The sequence below is a fragment of the Colletotrichum orchidophilum genome (genome assembly GCF_001831195.1).
Source record: "Colletotrichum orchidophilum strain IMI 309357 chromosome Unknown Scaffold_63.1, whole genome shotgun sequence".
Lineage (NCBI taxonomy): Eukaryota > Fungi > Ascomycota > Sordariomycetes > Glomerellales > Glomerellaceae > Colletotrichum > Colletotrichum orchidophilum.
The window spans coordinates 63,709-85,635 of record NW_019173019.1 but is presented as its reverse complement, the minus strand read 5'-3'; the positions used below and the strand labels follow the sequence as shown (position 1 = coordinate 85,635).

At 51.8% G+C, this 21,927-nt stretch overlaps 9 protein-coding genes across 9 annotated transcripts; 6 read left to right on the top strand and 3 right to left on the bottom strand.

Annotated features, from left to right (window-relative positions):
- Positions 1-465: 465 nt before the first annotated feature.
- On the top strand, positions 466-2,130 carry CORC01_07724 (uncharacterized protein; the record flags this gene model as incomplete). Its single annotated transcript, XM_022619359.1, has 1 exon — positions 466-2,130. The coding sequence occupies one exon, from the start codon at positions 466-468 to the stop codon at positions 2,128-2,130; it is 1,665 nt and encodes a 554-aa protein (XP_022474095.1).
- A 333-nt stretch (positions 2,131-2,463) lies between these two features.
- CORC01_07723 (uncharacterized protein) lies at positions 2,464-3,299 on the bottom strand (the record flags this gene model as incomplete). Its single annotated transcript, XM_022619358.1, has 2 exons — positions 2,464-2,826; positions 2,889-3,299. The coding sequence occupies 2 exons, from the start codon at positions 3,297-3,299 to the stop codon at positions 2,464-2,466; spliced, it is 774 nt and encodes a 257-aa protein (XP_022474094.1).
- A 1,436-nt stretch (positions 3,300-4,735) lies between these two features.
- Positions 4,736-6,296, top strand: CORC01_07722 (uncharacterized protein; the record flags this gene model as incomplete). Its single annotated transcript, XM_022619357.1, has 5 exons — positions 4,736-4,940; positions 5,125-5,348; positions 5,428-5,675; positions 5,748-5,878; positions 5,950-6,296. The coding sequence occupies 5 exons, from the start codon at positions 4,736-4,738 to the stop codon at positions 6,294-6,296; spliced, it is 1,155 nt and encodes a 384-aa protein (XP_022474093.1).
- A 1,816-nt stretch (positions 6,297-8,112) lies between these two features.
- CORC01_07721 (extracellular serine-rich protein) lies at positions 8,113-9,551 on the bottom strand (the record flags this gene model as incomplete). The annotated part of the gene is made up of 5 exons (XM_022619356.1): positions 8,113-8,326; positions 8,376-8,890; positions 8,945-9,049; positions 9,106-9,297; positions 9,351-9,551. 5 exons carry the CDS (start codon positions 9,549-9,551, stop codon positions 8,113-8,115), a joined length of 1,227 nt encoding a protein of 408 aa, XP_022474092.1.
- A 2,755-nt stretch (positions 9,552-12,306) lies between these two features.
- On the top strand, positions 12,307-14,243 carry CORC01_07720 (U2 snRNP auxilliary factor; the record flags this gene model as incomplete). Its single annotated transcript, XM_022619355.1, has 6 exons — positions 12,307-12,331; positions 12,403-12,431; positions 12,488-13,585; positions 13,639-13,900; positions 13,953-14,164; positions 14,217-14,243. 6 exons carry the CDS (start codon positions 12,307-12,309, stop codon positions 14,241-14,243), a joined length of 1,653 nt encoding a protein of 550 aa, XP_022474091.1.
- Positions 14,244-15,497: 1,254 nt separating this feature from the next.
- Positions 15,498-16,260, top strand: CORC01_07719 (40S ribosomal protein S13; the record flags this gene model as incomplete). The annotated part of the gene is made up of 4 exons (XM_022619354.1): positions 15,498-15,699; positions 15,787-15,819; positions 15,961-16,007; positions 16,087-16,260. The coding sequence occupies 4 exons, from the start codon at positions 15,498-15,500 to the stop codon at positions 16,258-16,260; spliced, it is 456 nt and encodes a 151-aa protein (XP_022474090.1).
- A 478-nt stretch (positions 16,261-16,738) lies between these two features.
- On the bottom strand, positions 16,739-17,323 carry CORC01_07718 (dpy-30 domain-containing protein; the record flags this gene model as incomplete). Its single annotated transcript, XM_022619353.1, has 3 exons — positions 16,739-16,814; positions 16,879-17,120; positions 17,180-17,323. 3 exons carry the CDS (start codon positions 17,321-17,323, stop codon positions 16,739-16,741), a joined length of 462 nt encoding a protein of 153 aa, XP_022474089.1.
- Positions 17,324-17,877: 554 nt separating this feature from the next.
- CORC01_07717 (uncharacterized protein) lies at positions 17,878-20,460 on the top strand (the record flags this gene model as incomplete). The annotated part of the gene is made up of 2 exons (XM_022619352.1): positions 17,878-18,386; positions 18,441-20,460. 2 exons carry the CDS (start codon positions 17,878-17,880, stop codon positions 20,458-20,460), a joined length of 2,529 nt encoding a protein of 842 aa, XP_022474088.1.
- A 1,058-nt stretch (positions 20,461-21,518) lies between these two features.
- CORC01_07716 (uncharacterized protein) lies at positions 21,519-21,926 on the top strand (the record flags this gene model as incomplete). Its single annotated transcript, XM_022619351.1, has 1 exon — positions 21,519-21,926. The coding sequence occupies one exon, from the start codon at positions 21,519-21,521 to the stop codon at positions 21,924-21,926; it is 408 nt and encodes a 135-aa protein (XP_022474087.1).
- Position 21,927: the final 1 nt, after the last annotated feature.

Sequence of the window (21,927 nt, the reverse complement as noted above, 5' to 3'; positions counted from 1 at the left end):
TGAGATTACTTGTCGCGGTTGAAATCCTTTATTCAGTGTTGTAGTTTGTTCAAAAGTCCTCCTCTGGTATTGGTTTGGTATTATTGACTGCAAATTGACTCGGGATCTAACATCAGTTTATTGGAACGAACAGAGGAGTGATAGCAGCAACGAAGTCTGAAGAAAATTGTGGCCACCTTGCCAAGCAGGGTTAGAGACTATTGGCTTGCTTGCAGCGTGAAAGGTGATGTGATTGGTGCAATATGCTTGGCACCTGCAGTACATGGGTGAACAACACTCAGCAGACGTTGGAGCTGAGTTAAAGAAGTTAGACGCCTAGCTTTTTTGGAACAAGCATTGTCGTACGTTATCATATTGGTGTATTTCGTATTGATATACCTGTTCCCCAGCCACCGCTCCATAGTTCCTCGGCATCTCACCACCATAGGCCCTTTAAGAATCATAGCAGCGGACTCAACACAGAGTATGTCGATCAGACTCATCGATACCGAGACTCTACAGCTGAAGCTTTTTGCCGCGAGTCTTGCGCCAAGTTATGCAATTCTCTCGCATACTTGGGTCGGAAACGAGGAGATCAGCTTACAAGAACTCACGCAACTTTATGAATCACCAGATCACAAGGCATCGAGAAAGCCTGGCTACCAGAAGATTATCGCGACATGCCGCGAAGCTAAAGCCCACGGCATACAGTACGCATGGATCGATACCTGCTGCATTGACAAGACAAGCAGCGCCGAGCTCGGCGAGGCAATCAACTCCATGTTCCGCTGGTATCGTGACGCCCAAGTATGCTACGCCTTTCTCTCAGACTGGCCGGCGGTCGGTGAGGGCGGCGAATCTACCGACGACGCACTGCGGAACTGCAGATGGTTCACCCGCGGCTGGTGTCTCCAGGAACTGATTGCGCCCAAGATTCTCCGCTTCTACGACGAGAAGTGGAACTTTCGAGGCCATAGGTCGGACTTCAGGGACGCCATCTCGAGCATAACGCGCATAGACGTGGACGTGCTCGGGGATTGCACACTCCTGGACTCGAAGCCGGTGGCTCGCAGGATGTCCTGGGCATCGAGGCGGACCACGACGAGGATAGAGGATGTCGCCTACTGTCTCATTGGAATCTTTGACGTCAACATGCCGATGCTGTACGGCGAGGGCGACAGAGCGTTTCTCCGTCTGCAGGAGGAGATTATTCGGCGCTCAAATGACATTTCCATCTTCTGCCACGCGCCGCTGCGACCTGATCCCACGATACTAGAGACAGGGGCAGAAGATCTGCCGCGAGATCTTGCGGACCTTGTTTTCTGCGACATGCTGGCTAAGTCCCCAGAGGCGTTTTCTGACTCCAACAGCATCTCGCGTATTAGAGGGACGTTGCTCGACGGGCGAGAATTCTCCATGACGAACCGTGGCATCCGGTTTGGCCGGCGACGGTTCTTTGAGGTTCCAGAGATCAACTGCTTGGGACTGAAGCTTGACTATGCTGCTTCGCCAGAGTGCGAGAACCCAGAGATATTCAACGTCTTCCTTCGAAAAGTCGGTCCAAATTTGTTTTCGAGAGCACTGCCTGCGTCGCCAAAGTATAGACATACACTTGTGGAACTAGACGATGCTCGGAGAACCATGCTGGTAGAAAAGGATGCCTGCGTGATCTCCAGAGTGACCCCATCCATTCAACGGCAGATACAAGAGTCTGTCACGAGGAGAGTCGACGTATGCATTCAAAATCACAACGAGGACTTCAAAGTACACGTGGTGGAAGGCTTCCCCCCAGATAGATGGGACAGTCTGAACCGGAAATTCCTCATTCCAAAGGACGCGGCATATAGAACAAGCCTACGGCTCAGGATTAGTGTCGGGCAGGACCACAACGACGTCTATCTCATCTGCGGAATACCCAGCACCGGCGCAAGAGATGGAGGCAGACAGCCGTGGGCTACATTCTCAACCTCTGATTGTAGGCACCTATGGTACAGCGGTGACTGGGGATATGAGGATGAGAGCGAGATTGCACAGGCTACTGCTCAGTACCTCACGAGTGCTGTACGTCTCAAGGCTCGGATTGTCCAGGAACCTAGAAATCTCTGGGGGTCTGTGCCATTCGCGTGTACAATTGAGGCTCATCTGATATAAGGTCTTGGGGGTCTCTGGCTTCTTAGATTTTTCAAATCGAAGGTGTTGGATTGGAAACATCAGACACATGCAGCATGATCTGGCCTAATGTCTTCAAAAGACTACTCAATTCGCCCATTTCTCCCTAGTGTTTCGTTGAGGAGCATTCAGCTGTTGTAAAGTGAATTGATGAAGATAGCGCTGAGTACTAGCTTCCTTAGGTCCTTCTTTGTTGACGTAGCTTAGGGGCAGTTGTGTCCAGACCTGACCCCATTTTGTTGTATGTCTCGTCGTTCTTATCAAGCTCATCTAGTGTAAAACTTACGGCTACCCATGTTCAACTTACAAAGGGCACTATTTACGTTCTCTCAAGCCCTCAGTCTTTGCGACTGCCGTTTTCGCCGCTTGCTGCAGAGCTTCTCCAAGATCTTTGGGCATACTCAAGAACGGTGAGTGGCTGGCCGAAAGGCTGGCCGTGAAAGAGCTGGGAGAGAATTGAGATGCCATCGTGATCTGCAGGTCGAGAGGTATGGCTTGGTCATTCTCGGCAAAAATGTATCCCATCTCGAACCCCTCGTTCCAAGGTTCGAACCCGGACTTGTCTAAAAATGTCCTAAGAGGCTGGGGGCGCAAAGCGTCAACTGCCTTGGCGGCGAGAGCGGGCTTGACGTCGGCGTAAAAGACACGGATCGGGTCGAGAGGTGAGATGAAGCCGTCCTACGTGGTGAAAGTGATGAGCTACAGTTTTTTGTCCTCCCGGGAGCTGATGGTTATCCCACCTTGACGTCCCACCAGGAAGGTAAACCAGCGCCGTCGGACAAAGATGATCCAGCACTAATAGCAAACGAAGCCATGTACACGACCATGAGAACGCCGCCCGTTTTCTTCTGTGCAGCGCGATCCTTGTAGTTGAAGCCCTCTACCGCGTTCGCGGTAGGGACGCCGCCGTAGGAATGCGCAACCACGACGACCTCACGTCCGTCATCGACGAGCTTTTGCAGCTCGGTGCGGACGGCTGCCGTGTCTTGCTCAAGTCCCACGTTCGCATCGGTGCTACCCACGCAGGCCAAGGTAACCGTTTCAGTACTGAAGCCCCGACCGTGGAGGTCGTCGCGCAAAAGGTCATAAGACCATGGCCGATGCCAGGAGCCCGGTACTAGAAGAAAAGTTGGAGGTGTACGAGGACTCATTGTGATGCCGACGATTGAAATTGCGAGGAGTTGAAGAGGTTCCGACTGGACTTGATAGTGTCAGGGGTACGGCGAGAAGTGAGTGACGTATAGAAGGCCAACCCTGAACGTAGATGTGCATTATGACAAACGGTCGAATCTGGCCTTCTCTAGTCTTTTTCCATTTTATACCAGCAGGGGCCCTGGTGGGCCGCCTTAGTCAGACTGTCAGGCCGGGCACCTGGCAGGTGGTGAGAATGAGAAGGAAGAGCTCGTGCGGATTCTGATCGAGACTGGGGAAACATCATGTGACTTATTCTACTGGATTGGAAATGGAACTCGGAAGATCTTCGTCTCTGTTTTGTCTTGCTATCAAGAAACCTTTCCTATTCAGAAAGAAGATTCGCGTCGGGATGTGAGCATACCTTTCTGTTCCCTATGTTGAAAACATACCCCAGAGGGCCTGGCGGCGGCAAGCTCTTTTAGCTTGCGTTTGAGCCCTATACCGAAGAAACTTGTCAAACTTGTCAAACTTGTCAAGCTTGTCAAACTTGTCAAGCTTGTCAAGCTTGTCAAACTCGGGTTTCCGCTAGCCCGTGCTCCTATCGTCTTACCAGGTATTTGACTAAGACGATCTTTCTCTCAAGCTCTGAAACTCAGACAGTGGGGGAGATTCAGCGTGTTTTTGTATTGGAAACAGCTTAATGCAAATCTGAGTTTGACGACTTTCTACGTTACTGTAGTAGCAGGCCAAAGTAAAACCTTCAACTACGTGTCTACGGGGCGTGATGAGGTAGCTCTACCGACTATCTAAGCAGCGATACGTCGACTTTTGACGCTTGAGTTCAGCCATTCGTGTTGCAGCATTTCAAAACCAGGGGATTAATGCCCGGAAATATACGTGTACGACCAGGGATTAGACTTACCGATCATACCGCAACAAGTGCCGTAGAAACTACCCGGCCTCGAACTAGCGCTAGCCCGTGCCCTCTATGGAGTATATGTAAGCTGGTTTTAGTACCAGAAACACGCTGGTCTCCCCTCTTCATTGAGATGGAGGTCCCGAATAGAGGCGCTTCATTGGCCAAAAGCTGTTTGAGACATGGGAAAGCGCAACTACGGAGTCTGGGGAATTTCTACGGTAATCGCCGGTCCCAGGTTGTGCCCGGATCGTAGAGAGATCAACCTCGAATTCGTACCTGGCGGCGCCAGGTGTCGGGCGCGCGAAACCGGGCCAAGAGCCAAGCTTTGTTGCATCTTCGTTTGACGAGTCTACCTAACTGTTATTGGCCAGCGTAGAAAGGCAATTCTTGTTTCCCGACTGCTTAGACATAAAATGTTTATTGTCTGGCTCGGGCCCCCCTTGGAAAATGATTAAAAGACCTACCATACTTGACAGTCGTTTATTCTCCCATCTCCGAGTCAGACACCGAATTCTTCGCGGAGCTGGAGGCATTATGGCCTCCCCACCAGTTCCGAATGGCGTAGATCTCAACGAGTCTAGAGTACCCAGCATCATCGGTGCTCTCAGTGGCACATGGGCACTCGCAGCCATCGCCGTTGCACTGCGGTTCTTTGCTCGACATATACAAGCCAACAAGCTTTGGTTGGATGATTGGCTAATCACTGTTTCATTGGTACTGAACAAAACCCCGCGTTTGAGTTTCTCACTTCTATGACGAAGCGTACGCGGATTATTCGCTGACATTTTCACCTTAGACTGCAGCAGCTGTGCATGTATTCATAAACACAGGGTATAGTGCGTCAACTCCGTGGTATCCGAAACTCTAGTTTCCCTGCCAAGAGTCATTTGTTATTAATTGACTGAATACTGGTTTCGTTGTAGTGATCCCAAATGGAACCGGTAAACACATTTGGGCAGCACCGCCCTCAGCGACAAAAGCGTGGGCGATAGGTCTTTTCGCATCAGAGATGGCGTACACCGTTACGATGTCAACAGTCAAGTGGTCGACGCTAGCGCTCTACTGGCGAATTTTCAACACTCGAAAAAGCATCAGGTATTACATCTGGACCACGGCCGGCACCATCTTGGCTTGGTTCGTTGTTGTTGTAGGTTGAAAGACATTCCACTCCAAACGCAGTCTCAACGCCTAGCGATACTTGAGCGTGTCACTGACAACCCTCACAGATATTTGTTTTGATTTTTCAATGTCACCCTGTCCATGCGTTCTGGGCCCGCTATGACACAGAGCATCCCTTGACGTCCGACCAATACACATGCGGCGTAGATGTCAAGATGTTCTTCATGGGAAACTCTATACTTAACATTATCACGGATGCTCTGCTTGTGTTGTTGCCCATACCCTACGTTTGGAAGCTGCAACTGCATACAGCCCAGAAGCTTGCCTTGGCGGGCGTCTTTGCGCTCGGTACTTTGTGAGTAGATAAGCACTTTGAACCATTTGTAGAGGAAGCAACAGGTCAACAGCTGCTGATGAATGCGACTAGTGTTACCGTAGTGTCTACGGCCCGGTTAAACGTGATTCTGTCTGTCGATCTCACGTCACCGGACATCACCTGGAACTTCATCGACACCATTATCTGGACTCATGTCGAAGCCAACACGGCCATCATTTGCGGTATGTTCTTCATACTTCGTCTACCAGAAATTCCAATGGGAATATGCGACTAATATGTATCTTGCAATCAGGTTGTCTTCCTTGCCTCAAAACAATTCTCAATCTCGCGCTCAACGGCGGCTTCAAATCTTCGATCAACTCGAGCAACCAGAACTCTGGCGACCAATTCATACTTCACGACCGGACGAAGCTTAGTACTGCCGATAGCAGCAACTCTTTGGGTGGCTCTGGTACCGAGTCGATGCAGATAGGTCTTGGTGGAGGTGGTGTCGAAGACGAGCGCCCTCTCACATGGTTGACTGAACGAGATTCCGAGGCGAGTTTACATGCCGTTAATGACGAAGGGGCCTGTGGGCGGGAAAGTTTAAGCAAAGCTGGAGGAAGTATAGATACCCACGGTGTAAGCGGGCATTCTTAATATGGTTAAGCACCCTTATACGTCTTCGGCGTACATCAACTCAAAGAGAAACAGCCATGCTTTACGTGAAGCGTCAAACATCAAGCTAATCAGATGCCATCTTTCAAAGACTTGGTAAAATTCAAAGACCTCCTATTATACTGCCCAATTTACCCTAGGAAAGACGTGCGTCAGGAAATAGCATGACGTCCGGGCAGCGTTACGCAGAACAGTGCATTGCAAATGCGCAGCGCGACGAGGGTAATTCGAGGTCAATTGCAACGCTTGATGCGATTGCAAGTCTCTCTGTTCAGCAACCAAGGGACCAAAGAAATGCAGAAACACAGAAGAACCCATTCAAGACGATTGATTCCAATCGCTGACTACTTGCAGTCCGGCGATCGACGCGCCGTTTTACACACAGGCCGGCCGTCCCATGCATCTTCCGCATTCTCGGTAAATGGCTGGGTCCATGAAATGCCAGAATGTGTTGAATGTCGTGGCGTCGGGCTTCTGCAAGATGAGGGCTTGGCTCTATGATAAAAGTCTTTTCATGCCGGCACAGAAATGAATGAGAAGGGCGTGCTGGCGCAATCTGTCGCGATGCCCCGATCGCATCAGCTATGTCACTCACCTTACCGCAACGCTATTTGGATATCATCAGTTGAGAAAGTTGGGATCATGCTTTTGCAATGTCGACATGGAGCGAAGGATTAACTCGAGTTCACATAATGACCTTGTGTAGTCAAAAGTCACACGCAAGCACGCGTTGGCAGTCCACAAGTAGGTATTAAAAGCAAAAGTCCTCCCAGTTGCTTGTTGTGTGACGTTGCGCCCTGCACCGAACAATGTCCACGCAGTAACACAGATCCAAGACATGCATGGTGTCAGCAAGTCTCAGGATACCTGGAAAATCACTCTGAGAAGTGAGTAAATCTGAAGTGGAAGTAGAAGGGACAAAAAGAATGAACCCGGAGAGGTTCGAACTCTCGACTTTGAAGAAGCATACTGGCATTGTAGTAACGAAGTATAAGCATCACACTCTAACCAACTGAGTTACGGGTCCCAAGTCGCGCCGGAAGAAGCCGAAATGCAGGTCTATCTTGCGAGGTTCCGTGTTTCCCCGGTGTTTGCTCTGTGTGGCAGATCGCCAAGTTGGAAGCTTGGTTGTAGGTCTTGGCGGTTTGTATCGGGGCCTCACTTGGGTTGAAAGTGCAAAGATCCGCCTGAAACGAATTGATACGCGGTAGTGTATGATTTCAAAGTGCAGTCGAACGTCTGGAACAAAGGCTTGAGAAGTACAGATTTTTGACGAGGGTTTTTTTTCTCTCAGGTCTTTTTTTTCCGGATAGACTAAGTGGGCACTGCCACCAATGAGATGGCTTGATGTTAATCCTTGACTCCTATGGCTTGAGCCACCACTTTCTGTTGCCTGTTATTAAGCCACAATTTGACAATACTGGCTTCTTCAAACGTTCATCTGGGTTGAGACTTCACGCATGTCTGGACTTCTTGACTTGAACTACAACAATTGATACTTACACAAAAACTGTGAGCTGAAGAGAAAGTCAATCCAGACCAGGATCTGGATATTCTGTATTATTGACACATACTATCCAAACTACGAATCAGCTTCGCGAACAGCGAGCATCCAAACACCACTTGCCAACAGAAAGGTGGCTGTTGAACTCGTGGCCTGGGGCTCATCTTTCCATTCAACCCTGAATACATAGGTCAAGTCATAATTCCACCAACGCCTTGCCTACGGAGCTAATCGCTCTAGACACCCATGCTTTGTTCATTACTTTCCCAACATCCATCTCCTCCTTTACCAAAATCACTCCTTTCTCGATGGTCGGTAGTCACTTTCCTGCCCTGCGAATGAGAAACGTGGCATATATCTGGGTGGTGGAGAATTACCCGAATCCGTCGCCGTCGGCAGCTCAACCGGCGCAGCGGCGGGTGCCGCAGGGGCAGCAACAGGTGGTGGGGCCTGGTTGTCCGGAGCTTCAGCTACATCACTAGGCGCTACTGACGAAATGCGAGGGTCGCTGCGACGAGGTTAGCAGAGTCCAAAAATCGCAAGAGTTGAGAGCCTACAAGTAGGTCTGCATGCCGTTGACAGGGTGTGGGAATCCAGTCGGCTGAGGGCTCAATTGAGGGGAGAACTGCGCTGTGGGAGTAGCGTGATCACGGTAGGGACCGCTGAAGGCGCTATAATGGCTGCTTCTCCATCCTTGAGTAGCTGGGCTCTTCGGTTGCATCGAGTAGTTGATCTCCGTGATGGTCGGTTGAGACGATGGCGGGTAAGGTACCCGATATGCGGTCGAGGTTCTCCTGTAGGCGCGGTTGATGCCGCCTCGTCGGCCACACAAGTATACCAATAGACCGCCGAGAAGCAGGAATGCCAGGGAGCCAATGATAATACCGGCTATTTGGCCACCAGTCACACTGTGGTGGTAGTTGTTGATGACAGCACTATTGTCGGAAGAACTGGAGCCGCCGTTGGTTGCCTTTGGGGCATCCGATTCAGTTGGGAAGGGTTCGCCAGGAAGGATCTGGGTGGTCAGGGGAAGGGCCGCTTCGAGCTGTTTGTCTAGTGTTTGAGTTGAATTCTGAGGTTTGTGAGCATTCATGGATCTTTCAGGAAGTTTGATGCTCTGTCTTACTTCGTTGATCACACCGATCATCTTCTCTTTATAGCATGACCCCGGGGCTCCGCAGTAGTAGAATATTGGAAGCGTATCGTTGACGAGGACCCTGTACCGTGGCATCTATTTCCTATTAGTCAAAAGACTCTCAGCAGAGCAGACCCAGGTATCCAACTAACATCATTCGTAATAGCCTTGACAGACTGATTTCCGCTGTAGAAGCCTTCGCGACCAATGTCAATGTACTCGTATGGTGTACAAGGAAAGCCAAACTCGGCGCGGATGACCGAATGGGCATCGGGGTAGAAGATCCATTCGATAGTATCGCCGACATTGGCTTCCGTCTTTGCAGGTGAGAATGAAAACCCAGACTTGCATCAATTTAGTAGATATCGAGCAACTCTTCTCTGGGCCAGCCACCTACCGCTCCGACGGCAACAGTATGCGTTTGCGCAGCAGCAGCAGAAGTGTTTCCGGTCGAGACCAATTCCAGCCTCCCTGCTGGCGTCACGGTAGGTGCGGAGGAAGATGTCGAAGAGGTGAGGAAAGGCGTGATTGTTATTGACTGCGGCTGAGCATTCGCCAGGACGGCCAGAACGGCAACTCCTAATGTTGACGACAGCATCTTGTCGGAGAAGCTACGCTGTTCAACCACAAGATTGACTGGACCAAACAATGGCAACGGCAGAGAAACCAGAAGAAGGGAAAGCTAGGAGGAGGAGGGGAATGTAACGTGTGAGGGTCCATGGCAATACTTATTGCGGCAACGTCCTCATGTACTCCCCGGGCCGGGCTGAAGATGGGGCTGGGGCGGGACTCGGGCCTGATGGCTGAGACCATCAGTCTGCAGCTGCTTGAGAACTCCGCCCAAAAACATGCATGAGTTACCTGTTGTCTTGGTGCCCACATGGCAGAGACTACAGCTCTTCGTTGACTACCTTCTTTTCTGTTCACCAGGAGAAAGGAAAGGGGCGGAGATTCATGCAACCATGTGACTTGAGCAACGGTGGCACCCTCAAGACGGCCTTTATTAAACGTCGATTGAGGAGTCGAGTCTTGGAAGCAAGGAGGTGACTTGCTGAGACCTTCGCTTGTGAATGTCTATCTGGAAGAAAACAAAGGCTTGCAACGAAATCGAGACGCTTGCCACTACATGTGAGATGCCGAAGATGGCGTAACCATGGGTTCAAATGTAACTTTAATCTTTAGGTGACACCAAGTTTGGAGTGTGTCAACACAACAACGATTCAACCTCAGGATTTCCAGAGAAATACTCAAACGTAGGATTTGTGGTGCAAGAGGGAAAATTGGTAGATCGTCAAGTTGGATCGGCCCAATCCCTGCCAGAAACGATCTGCCGCGAGAGACACTTGCTACTAGAAGGAAGGGAACATAGGATGAACTGCCGCGAAGGGCCCCTTAGTGTCTTGGCGAACATAGAGCCCATCTATCACACCAGGGGGACCTGCGGCTTCACACATGTTTGCTGCCTTAGCCGAGATTTTAGTGCGGTCGCCCGGCACTCAAGAACCGTGTTTGGTGGTGCCTGTCCTACAGGGAGGGCCATTGTGAAAAAACGGAACCACGTATGGGTCAGGTCCCTTGCTGAGCTACTTTGCATGAGTCCGGACCGCCGGCGTATGTGGTAGGACGCGGTCAGCCGGACAAGATGAAGGAAGGTTCGAAAGTTTGCGCCACGAATAGATATCTGGAAAGAAGATGCCGGAGACGCTGCTCTGCTCCCCTTTATAACGTATACATGCCAGTATCCCTTGATTGCGACTAGAATCCACTGCAGTGCTTATCTCAAGGGCACTCGACCGAACGGCTTTGCTGCAGGTATGCAACAAACATCGCACTGGAGTGGAAACACTTGACGTCCCGATTAAGATGAGTTCAATGTTGTGTCCGGACAATACAGAGGCTAAGACATTGTCAGGGTCCTAGTGCTGCACTAGCGTCAAGCATCGGACTCTGGGGAATAGACCCAGGGCTGAGAGTGAGACAACGTTTGGAAAACAGCCGGCCATCCTCCCTTGGTTTCGAATCCTTCGGGAGCGAACCTCTGTCCGTAACCAAACCGTTTCCTCAGTAAAAGCCGTGAGCATGGGGGCAGTGCCGGAATACGGGCCAAAGATACCGCTGTGAGTGACAGCTTATGGTGTTTGAAATTGCTGACTGCATTGCTGAGCCATGATGTAGGGCCTAGAAACAGTCACAGCCATTTCTCCACACAAAACTTACTTTTGACTGAGTTGGCATGCTTCGGGTAGGGCCTACTGGAGCATCCCCGCGTGGTTCGGTCCATCCCAAGGTGAGATAGCCTGCGTTGAGCGACGATGACGAGCCATGGTGTAGCAGCGGGCGAACCTCCTCAAACCAGACAGCCACTATCGAAAAGTAGAGTATGCACCAGAGCCATGCCATATTTTCTAGCCCCTTGACATGTTGACATGGAAGCTGTCGGAGGCAAAGCGCCTGAGGATTTTGATCGGGTGAGAACACAACTACCGCACAGACCAGGTCACTGACGGTATTCCGAGACTCTCTGATACGCTCGACTTCGGCACGAAGGCGTAGGGACCGAAGGAAGTAGGTTTGGTGGCAGCTGCAGGTACAGTAAATATTCGGGAAGATTGTTGAATGGAAAAGCCGAATGGATTACTGATTCATTGACGCTAATGCCGGATGTGGGCGATGGAGACAGAAGTCACGAGTTGGGATGTTGGGAGGCGACCCATGGAGAAAAGTAGAGACGCCGCGATGCGGTATGGATCTGAGATTTCAATCCTTGATCAAGCCTCAAAAGGTTTAAAGCCACTTGTTGAAATCCAATTAGGTGATTTGTAGAACTGGTGAATCGAGGCGGGACCGTCGGGGTAGAAGGCAGATACTGTATGCGCGAAGCGGTGCTTGGAAACTGAAGTGAATCAATGCCATGGAGATGAACGTGAACTCCACCGGAATTCAAACGAGTCAGAGTGGATTGAGAAATAACCAAGTCCCCGAGCAAGATTGACCACGCAAGGTATCGTGAGTTTTGGAGGTCAGCGCCAAAGAAGCCGCAAGTGTCTGAGGCTGTGAACATTGTCTGCTGACTAACTGACACTGGCCAGGGATCACCTTAGCGCAGAAGGAGGCGCCTTGAGCGGGCCCAGAAGTCTGGACAGATCCACTCTCCTTTGAGCTTTGGGCCAATCATGTCACAGTTTCAGAGCTTGACCTCTTCAGGGAAAAAAGTTCCAGCCTCGCGCTGGTGGACTGGACGACTGCGCCTCTGCCTCACGCGGTAATCTTCATCTCCATCGTCAATCGCCTTCTCCAGCCTGGGCTGCCCATCATTTACGATTGGCCTTATCACACCACGTGCAATCGCAATCATGAACGGCGACGGCTACTCTCGCGGTAAGTCTATCCGCTATCTAACCAGACCAATCTATGCGTCCGTGTCTAACAAACGCCTTTCGGTGGAAAAGGCCGAGGAAAGGGATCTCGCGACTACCCGGTAAGTGCCCTTGACTCTTTACGAATCACTTGAACCACATCTAACAATTGCTATAGAGAGACCGTGATGATAGACGCGGTGGCGATAGAGACAGACACCGAGACCGAAGACGCTCCCGTTCCCCCTACGACCGAAGCTCTAGACGTCGCGAGGACGAGGACAGTTACGCGACGAGTCGCAGCCATCGCGAGCGCGAGCGTGAAGACAGATACTCTGGGCGCGAGAGACGCGGAGGAGATCGAGAGTGGGATCGCGACCGCGGATCCTCCAGACGCGATGCCAGAAGAGACGACGACGATCGCCCGCGGAGAGATCGCGACCCGTACGATGACCGACGCCGAGGCGGACGAGACAGAAATGAAGAAGCCGGATTTGCCCGGGGCCGTGAACAACGCCAGCGTAGCGCGACGCCACCTCCCAAGAAGAGGGAGCCTACACCTGATCTGACAAACGTCACATCAGTCTTGGAGCGCAAGCGACGTTTGACTCAGTGGGACATCAAACCCCCCGGCTATGAGAATGTCACTGCTGAACAAGCCAAGCTGTCAGGCATGTTCCCTCTGCCCGGTGCTCCTCGCCAGCAACCCATGGATCCCAGCAAGCTCCAGGCTATCATGAACCAGCCAGGTGGCCAAGTCAACAGCGCCGCGCTGAAGCCCAGTAACTCGCGCCAGGCCAAGCGTCTGCTCATCAACAACCTTCCTCCATCCACGACCGAAGAGACCCTCCAGAACTTCTTCAACTTGCAGCTGAACGGCCTCAACATTATTGAGAGCACCGATCCCTGTACCAGTTGTCAGATTTCAAAGGACAACTCCTTCGCCGTGGTAGAGTTCAGAAACGCATCCGAGGCTACCGTAGCACTGGCTCTCGATGGGATCTCAATGGAGGCCGATGATGCCACAAATGGCGCAGCGGCTAGCCAAGGCCTTGTCATCCGGCGTCCGAAGGACTACATTGTTCCCGCTGTCGTTGACGACGTCCCCTACGAGCCGGGCGTCGTTTCCAACACGGTGATCGACACTCCTAACAAGATCAGCATCGTGAACATGCCTCCTTACTTGTCGGACGAGCAAGTATCAGAGCTTTTGGTTTCGTTTGGTGAGCTCAAGGCGTTTGTTCTTGTTCGTGACAGAAGCACGGAGGAATCCCGGGTAAGCTAAGTTGCACTTGAACATCTCACACACCACACTAACTATTCCCGCAGGGTATTGCGTTCTGCGAGTACGTTGACCCATCAGCCACGGACGTTGCCATTCAGGGCCTCAACGGTATGGACCTTGGAGACAAGAAGCTCAAGGTTCAAAAGGCCAGTGTTGGTGTCACTCAAGTTGCCGGGGTGGAGATGGGAGTCGCAGCCATGTCTATGTTGGCCGGAACCACTTCAACGGACTCTGAGGAAACCCGTGTCCTGCAACTGCTGAACATGGTAACTCCAGAGGAGTTGATGGACCCCGACGATTATGAGGGTAAGTGACGATATCTAGTTCAGACCTTTTGCTCATGCTGACAACTTGGTAGAAATCAAGGAGGATGTCCACGAAGAGTGCGCGAAGTTCGGTACCGTTCTTGATATCAAGATTCCCCGTCCAGTGGGAGGTAGCAGACAATCTGCCGGTGTTGGCAAGATCTTCGTCAAGTTCGAAACAAAGGAGTCATCCAAGAAAGCTCTCCAAGCACTTGCAGGACGCAAGTTTGCGGATCGCACTGTTGTCACCACGTACTTCCCAGAGGTAAGGGCAACCCCAGTGTTGCATCGCGAACCATTTACTAACCTCGCTGCAGGAAAATTTCGAAGTCGGTGCCTGGTGATTGTTTGCACATTGGACAGAGGGAAACGGAAGGATATTATTATTGAAAAGGCAAGGCTCGGCGGAAAAAGAAGCCTCCAGGCCGATCACACTCTGACAGCCTTGTAACCATTGAAAATGCTGTACCATAATTCCGCGAGGCGGGCAACAGGACAGGGAGCATCTATCAAATCGCAAAATTGCAGATGACTTGCGGCGGCTACGAGCCGGCGCGGTGGAGAAAACCTAGGGATGCCTTATCAAAATTTGTTGCCGAAAACCATATTACGTACAGACAGAGAGTACCCTGGCTCGCAAGGCGTTGGCAAAGTCTACATCGTCCGTACTTGCGTCACTGACCTCTTTTATCTTGCATAGATCATTTGGTCAAGTCTAAAGGCCCTCGTCTTCTTGATTTTAGGATATATACGGGGACTATCATGGGCAACGTCAAGTTACATTGTCATAGTGGCGGAGGAATACATAGGTTCATGGCTTTTGATTTACTATCTACCCCTGGGCTACGCATCATCCACGTTCGAGTCTGTGTCTCCTTTTCATATTCTGCACCACTTGGAGCGTGAACGAAGACAAGAACCCATTCGAAGTGTACAAGTAACCTTTTCTGCCTGTTAGCTTCCTGTACAAATATGCAAATGATCTGGAATGAGAGGAGGAAGGTGCAGTATCAGAAGTCCTGTTCATTCATGAAGCCCGAAGGCTTTAAAATAAGAGGTACCAGAAAAAAGTAATAATGGAGGATCATCATTTGATGCATTGGGGGGAGATGGAATAAAAGCTGAAGAGTTCTTACCAGAGGAAATGAATGCAAAGAGACGCCGCGAATGAGCACTCAGCGGCGATGTATCTGACTTGCTCGTCTCTCAAAGAGATGAAGTTGAGGGAGCAAGAAGAAAAATCTCGAGCTCACGACGCTTGAGGTAGGCAGAGGGATGCACGGACCAAGAAGAGGCTGCATGGTCCCGTATATCCACTCGAGCGGGTCCTCCAAAATTTTCCAGACCTGCCCACCTCAGACTGGATCCTGTAAGTCCAAAGCAGGAGCCAGCCCGCAGAAGGAACACTGCAGTCTAGCAGCTGCCCTAATTAAGCGAGGATTTCCCGCCCGCACAATCCACTCCGTCCACGCCGAGCGACAGCCCGCCCAAACATATCGTAGGTGATCGTGAACTTTTTTCCCTTCCTCAAATCCGACCAGCGACCGACCGACTGAACCCCTCGACTCCAGCCGACAACCACCACAACCACCGTCAAAATGGGCCGTCTTCACTCCAAGGGAAAGGGTATCTCCGCCTCGGCGATCCCTTACAGCCGCAACGCCCCGTCGTGGCTCAAGACCACCCCCGAGCAGGTCGTTGACCAGATCTGCAAGCTGGCCAAGAAGGGTGCTACCCCTTCCCAGATCGGTGTCATTCTCCGTGACTCCCACGGCGTTGCCCAGGTCCGCATTGTCACCGGTAAGTCGGAATCGAAATTTCCAACATCTCCTCTGCTGGAGGAACGAAAAGAGAGAACTTTGCGACTGACTATTTTGCGCTCTCCAGGCAACCGCATTCTCCGCATCCTCAAGTCCAACGGTACGATCCCAGTTAGATGAATACACCAAGCGGCGACTTCGATGTCGAAAGATGATCAAACCGTCCGCGAGGAGAAATCCTCTTTACCGCATTCAATGCGCCTCTGCTTGGTCTAGGCTGACAGAGAGATATGATGAACAGGCCTCGCCCCCGATATCCCTGAGGACCTCTACATGCTCATCAAGAAGGTACGCCATGGCTCTGGAGACGGTCGTCTCTTTCATTTGGAGGAAACCATGGGTGGATGATTGACCATTCGGTGAACAGGCTGTTGCCGTCCGCAAGCACCTCGAGCGCAACCGCAAGGACAAGGACTCCAAGTTCCGCCTCATTCTCATCGAGTCCCGTATCCACCGTCTCGCCCGCTACTACAAGACCGTCGGTGTCCTCCCCCCTACCTGGAGATACGAGTCCGCCACCGCCTCCACCATCGTCTCTTAAGCGCCTTGTAACCGCTACTACGAACGAATGGATTGGTCGTCGCACGACGCGGTGGATTCTGGTCATGGAGTTGGGGTATTAGGAAAGTGCATTTAGAGCTCTGATGCCAGCTCTCTAGGCCCGGTGGCCGCGCGGGGTTTCAGCCGCGGAGGAGGAGTAAAAGTTTCCCCCATGTCGCTCGAAAGAAGTAGACATGAAACAAAATAGAGAGGAAATTCTTCCACGGCAACGCCAACGTCTATGAGTGTTTTTTATGGGCTGCTATGAGGAATCAAAAGTTTTATGAATCGTGGTATCATTCGTATCGTCATGACCTGAAGCGCAATGCCCAAAGTACCTATCGCAAATACTTTTTCTGCTTCCTGAACGCCTAGCCCAATGCCAATGAAGTGTAGAGTCCCTGCATCCCAAATGATTATGCCATCCAAGCCCAGATATGACTGCAACATGAGACCGCAAAAGAGGCTCGTTCATCATCTCAGGTGGAGGGCTCGTTTCTTCTACGAGACTCCTCGAGAAGGAAGTTGCCCAAAACATGAAGAGGATTGGCAGGCCTAAAAGAATTATACTGTCAGCTACAATACCGCAAGTCATGATCATGAAAAGGGCAATCCTTACTGGTTCTTGCTAATGATCTTCATGCCCTCCAGCAGAGCAGCGGTGACGTGGTTGTTGATGTACATGCGAGCAGAGTCGCCATGCTCAACAGCCCGGTTGGGGAAGCTCGTCGCGTTCGCATCAGGATGAACCGAGCCAGCACGGGAGCTGGCCTCGCCATTGACATTGCGGCTGGGAGTACCGGTTCGACCAGGAGCAGGGCTGGGAGCGCTCGGGGCGGCCTGCGGGATCGGGATGGGAGACTGTAAACTCGAGATCAGCACGAGTGTATGAGGAGTGGTGGATTTTCTAGAGATCACACCGAAGCAGACTCGCCAGCATCGGCCATAGGGACGTCGAGGCTAGCAGTATCGACAATGGCAGGAGCAGGCGTGGGAGCAATCGTGGAGTCTGCTGGCGCTGGCGCCGTGGCTTCCTGTGAGGTGGGCTCCGCTGGGTTGGACATGGTGAAAGAGGGAAGACGGTTAAAGATGAATGATCTTGTGATGTAGCTCAAAGACTCGGTTGAAGACTGAGCGGGTGTCCAAGGCGAAACTGGCTGGTTGATTGGTGACTGCGATTCAGCGATTCTTGACAGCTGTGAAGTTTGCGACGGCAGAGGCAAGATGCACAAAGACGAAGCTTCCAAAGCGATGAGACACCCTAAATCAGTGTTGAAAGGGGTGATGTAGCGACTGAAGGAAGACGGTTTGTTTCGGAGCTCAATTCCTAGGCCAAGGGTCAGGAAGCTCGTCAATTGATCGTGGGGGAAGTTGCGACAGACGGAAGGGCCTGTCGAGGAAGCTGACGCCGTGGTGGGCTGCAAGAATCAGAGCTCATTTACGCGGGGTCACCTGACCTCGCGTTGAATTGCGCTTTCCCCCCTGCGGCTGCCTGTTTCCTTCGCGTCTCCATTGCACATGACGCCACCAAGGCAAACCCAAATGATCATTCTCGCAAATTCCGCTGAAAAACACAAGAGCCATCTCTCTACGATGTCGGGCCTGGTCAAATCACACCATGGACGCCTTTGTACAGCGGCTTCCACGCCCTAAATCACAGCCTCCCTCCAGATCTCCCACGAGACCTTCGCCGCTGGGTGAAAGGCCTGCAAAGAAGGTCAAGGTCGAGATAGCGGACAGCGACTGTGACGACGACGATGAGACCAAGTCTTGCGATGAGGAGGGTGACACCTCTGGCCTGACCATCAATAATGTTTCTGACACTGAAGACGAAGTCAAACACCACACACGGCAGCCTGATATCGAGAGCACTTTGCCACCCATTCAGGTGGACAAAGAAGCGATTGAGGAATACGAATTGATGAGGAGCTCCCAGGTCAGCGTTCCTGACGATGAACCATCAGCTGTACCTGATCGCAAATGGGCAAGGGGCAAGAGCTCGATCTACGTGGATGCGTTTAACCTTGCCTTGAGTACTGTCTTGGCAGACGAATCCCATTTATTTGACGCCAAGGAATGCAAAGTATTCGAGCAATGGAAGTCGCTGGACTACGAGGCCCAGTACCTGTGAGTCCAGCCTACTCCCATGATGTTTCTCTTCGTGACTGATGTCCTCGGTAGGTACGTGCGCTTGTTCTTGCGTAAGACTTCCGCCTGGCATCGTCAAGACCGGCTGGGATACTACAGCGATGTTTCGGACCCTGAAGCCGCCATCGCGTCTCTGCAGAAAGTGAGAGATCTTCCAGAGCCTGATGCTCCCGCATCCAGCAATCCTGTCGAAGGCGTTGATCTGGAAGAGTTTAGCTTGGACGAAACATTCACATTTGCCGATGCTTCTGAGGAACACATCACTACCATCGAAGAGGCAGCCTCATTGCTAAGCCTAGACGAGCTAAAAGATCTCGCTAAAGAGGCCAAATTCCAGGGACGCAATAAATCTGATTTGGTGAAAGCGCTATGTCGAACAGGCCATCAGCAAACCGGTCTCTTCGCGCATGGGCTACAGCGGTCTGGCAGCAGCGAGTCCCAGACTGCTCGAGGTCTGATGAGAGAACGCCGCGAAACTCCCCCGCACCTCAGCAGACAGGACTCGAACCAGACACAACACTTTCTGGAAAAGATTAGGATCATCACGGGCCCTTGCATTAGGCTATCGCCGCTAACATACAAACTCTTCGAAAGGGTGCACCTGGTCTTCTATCGGTCGACGGAGTGGACTGAGAAGTCTCTCACGGCAATCATCCTTGCTAGTATTGCGCGCCGGAACTACCCTGAGTACATCGTCTGCCGAAGTACAAACATCTTTGCTTCTCGGAGGCATGTTCTCGAGTTCGAGTCAGCAGTTCGCGTCGAAGCCGAGGTCGACCAAGTCCTAGAGTTCAACGGCTCGCCTGGTGAGGCAGGTCTTCGCAAGATCGTGGATGTCTTTGACCGCGTGTACCCTCGGTGGAAAATACTTTTGAGAGAAGAGCAGGACAAGGAGAAGCGAGTATACGAGGAGGGAGAAGGCGCTTATTTGAGAAGATTTACGCCTGTTCACTCCTACACGCGCATTGTCCACAAGGCAGCATATGTGTTTGGAAAGCTGAAAGACCACGAACGCGAACACTCTATCCTCACCGAACTCCTCGAGCAACATCTATTCCACCCTGCCAGGCGAGGCAGCTGGTATCAACGAAAGGCTCTGTTGGAAGAACACTACATGGACGCATTAGATGCCAATGCAGTGTCTGCTGATGCAGACATCCAGAAGAAGCATTGGAAACGCATTGCGGTGACGACTTGTGAGACAGCGTTAGAGGACAACGACTGCCATTTGATTTACCATTACGACCTGCAAAAGCGTCTCATCAAGCTCGAGAAGCAGCTCCGTATCCCGAGACGACTTCAGCATGACTTCGGCCACGTGCGTCTCCAGAAGCCACTAGAGCACACTGTTGAGGGTATCCAGGTGAAGAAAGAAGACCGCCAAGGCAGGAATGGCCGACAAGCGAGCACGAAGACGATTTGGGTCGACGAGCTAGAGGATGGCGGCGAATGCAGCGTTGAAGAGATGTGCCTCAGTTGGTACCGAAGCCAAGGCTACAAAGGGTACCACGCTGAGGGAGGCATCGTGCGCACCCTTTTCGCCTATCTCTTCTACGACATTTTGTTTCTTTACATCCCAAACGTATTCCAGACAGCTTATCAGACATGTCCCTTGGACCTGCACACGGATTCGTTCTATCCGACGCGGTTGTCCGAGATTAATCACCGACTAGTTGAGATAGGCAACGGCGGTGCGGAAAGCATCATCCGAGAGGTCGACGCCAGAGAACGCCAACGACGCACGTGTGTTATCGGCCTCAACTGGGACTACGACGTCGAGGATCTTGTGGAGCTGGTCGGGTGCTTCGATGGTAGCGCACTGGCCGCTCTCTGCAAGGTGATGGCACAGGAGTACCGACAGCGGGGCGGAGGCTTGCCCGACCTGATTCTATGGCGGACGGAGCCGAAAAAGGAATGTATGTTCGCCGAGGTCAAAAGCGCCAATGACCGTCTCAGTGACACTCAGAGATTATGGATCCACGTTCTCACGAGTGCAGGCGTGAAGGTGGTACTTTGCAACGCCGTGGCTAAAGAAGTCAAAGCTATGGACTGAAGACGCCCTTTGAGTCCTCGAGGACCCTTGCCTACCCCAAGATATTTTGGTTCGCTCTTATGAGCACCCTTTCAGGATATTACGCGGTGTTACGGGAGGCGGAGATTGCTCTGAAGATTTGAGCGCTTCCCAAAAGTGGGAATACATTGCAATATCCTCAAGCGTGTTAGGGCCCGTCAAGTAGCACACGCCAGCAAGCTTCGAGGTCAAGATTCCTTGAAATTGGAACTCTTCGTGGAGCTCGACACCCATGCGCTGGATCAGCGGAGCTCATCTCGCGGGCGCCGAGCCGAAATACGACATATGGCGATGCCAAAAATAGGATTTGATCTTCAGCGATCCGCAATCACTTTAAACCCATGGAAGCGAAGAAGGGCGAAAGAAGGTTATGAAACGGCCGAGTCGCCACTTAAAGCTGCACCTAAGCTCTGTTCAGATCACCGGTCAAGGAACTACAGCACGTCGAACAGCCAATCACTTATCCATAATTAACAGCTCTGGAGTCCTGTTTCAACCTGATCATTTGACAAACTATTGAATGCATTGGCTCCTGTTTCAGCGTTGCCGGGGTCTACAACTCGTGGCGCCGGGGGGAGGCTAAATCTGGTATCAGAATTCGAGACATCCAGTCAGAGGCGATAACCGGCAGGCAGGGCTCGTTTTGGGTCGGAGATTTTCTGGATCACATGCAGCCAATCACGCAGAATCGTCGAGAGGCGAGACTTTGGGAGAGGAGGTTGGGTGGAACCTTGACAGGCAATGAAATGTCATGTTCTCACCGAGAATGGGAGACGCAGGCAGGCCTCCTCAGGCTCGCAGCAGTCTCGATCTTTGCCCCTCCTCGCGCTACCGATGCCGCATCTTTGGGAGTGGAGGTCGTCACACTCGCGGTTGGTCTGCCGTTTCGTTTACTGCGTGCGTGGGCTAATGTGGTCCAGACATGCGTCCTAAACATGCTGCTAATGTACGGGACGACGACTCCGTACGTAGTGCCATTTCATGCCTCTATCGACCTTCCTTCACCGCCAGATGACAGTAGTCAATAGCAACCAACCAACATGGGATTCACTCTTCCTGGCAATGGAAAATTACCGGCATCTTCCCTCCAGCCAGCGGAAACCCATCCCATTCCATTTCTCGCTTCTTTGCAAACCAGATCCACCCTTGTTTATTTTCGAAGAAAAAGGCCGGATGGGTCAAGCTCTGGAAGAGCAACCCGACTTGCGACGGGTGACTCTGCGTCAAGGGCCGAGAAACAAAAGTCAGAGACGCTTCGCCTGGCCCCTGCCCACCACAATCCCCCCACCAGGACACCGGCGCTTAACCACTCGACCAATCTGCTGCCTCCCCGCCGACCGTTGGTGATGGTCCTGACGGGACAAGGGACACCGCGAAATCCCTGTCATTCCCGAGCTCAGGCCAATCAAGACCCCGGTCCTGCTGAGGACAGGCGCTTAGCAAAGTGAG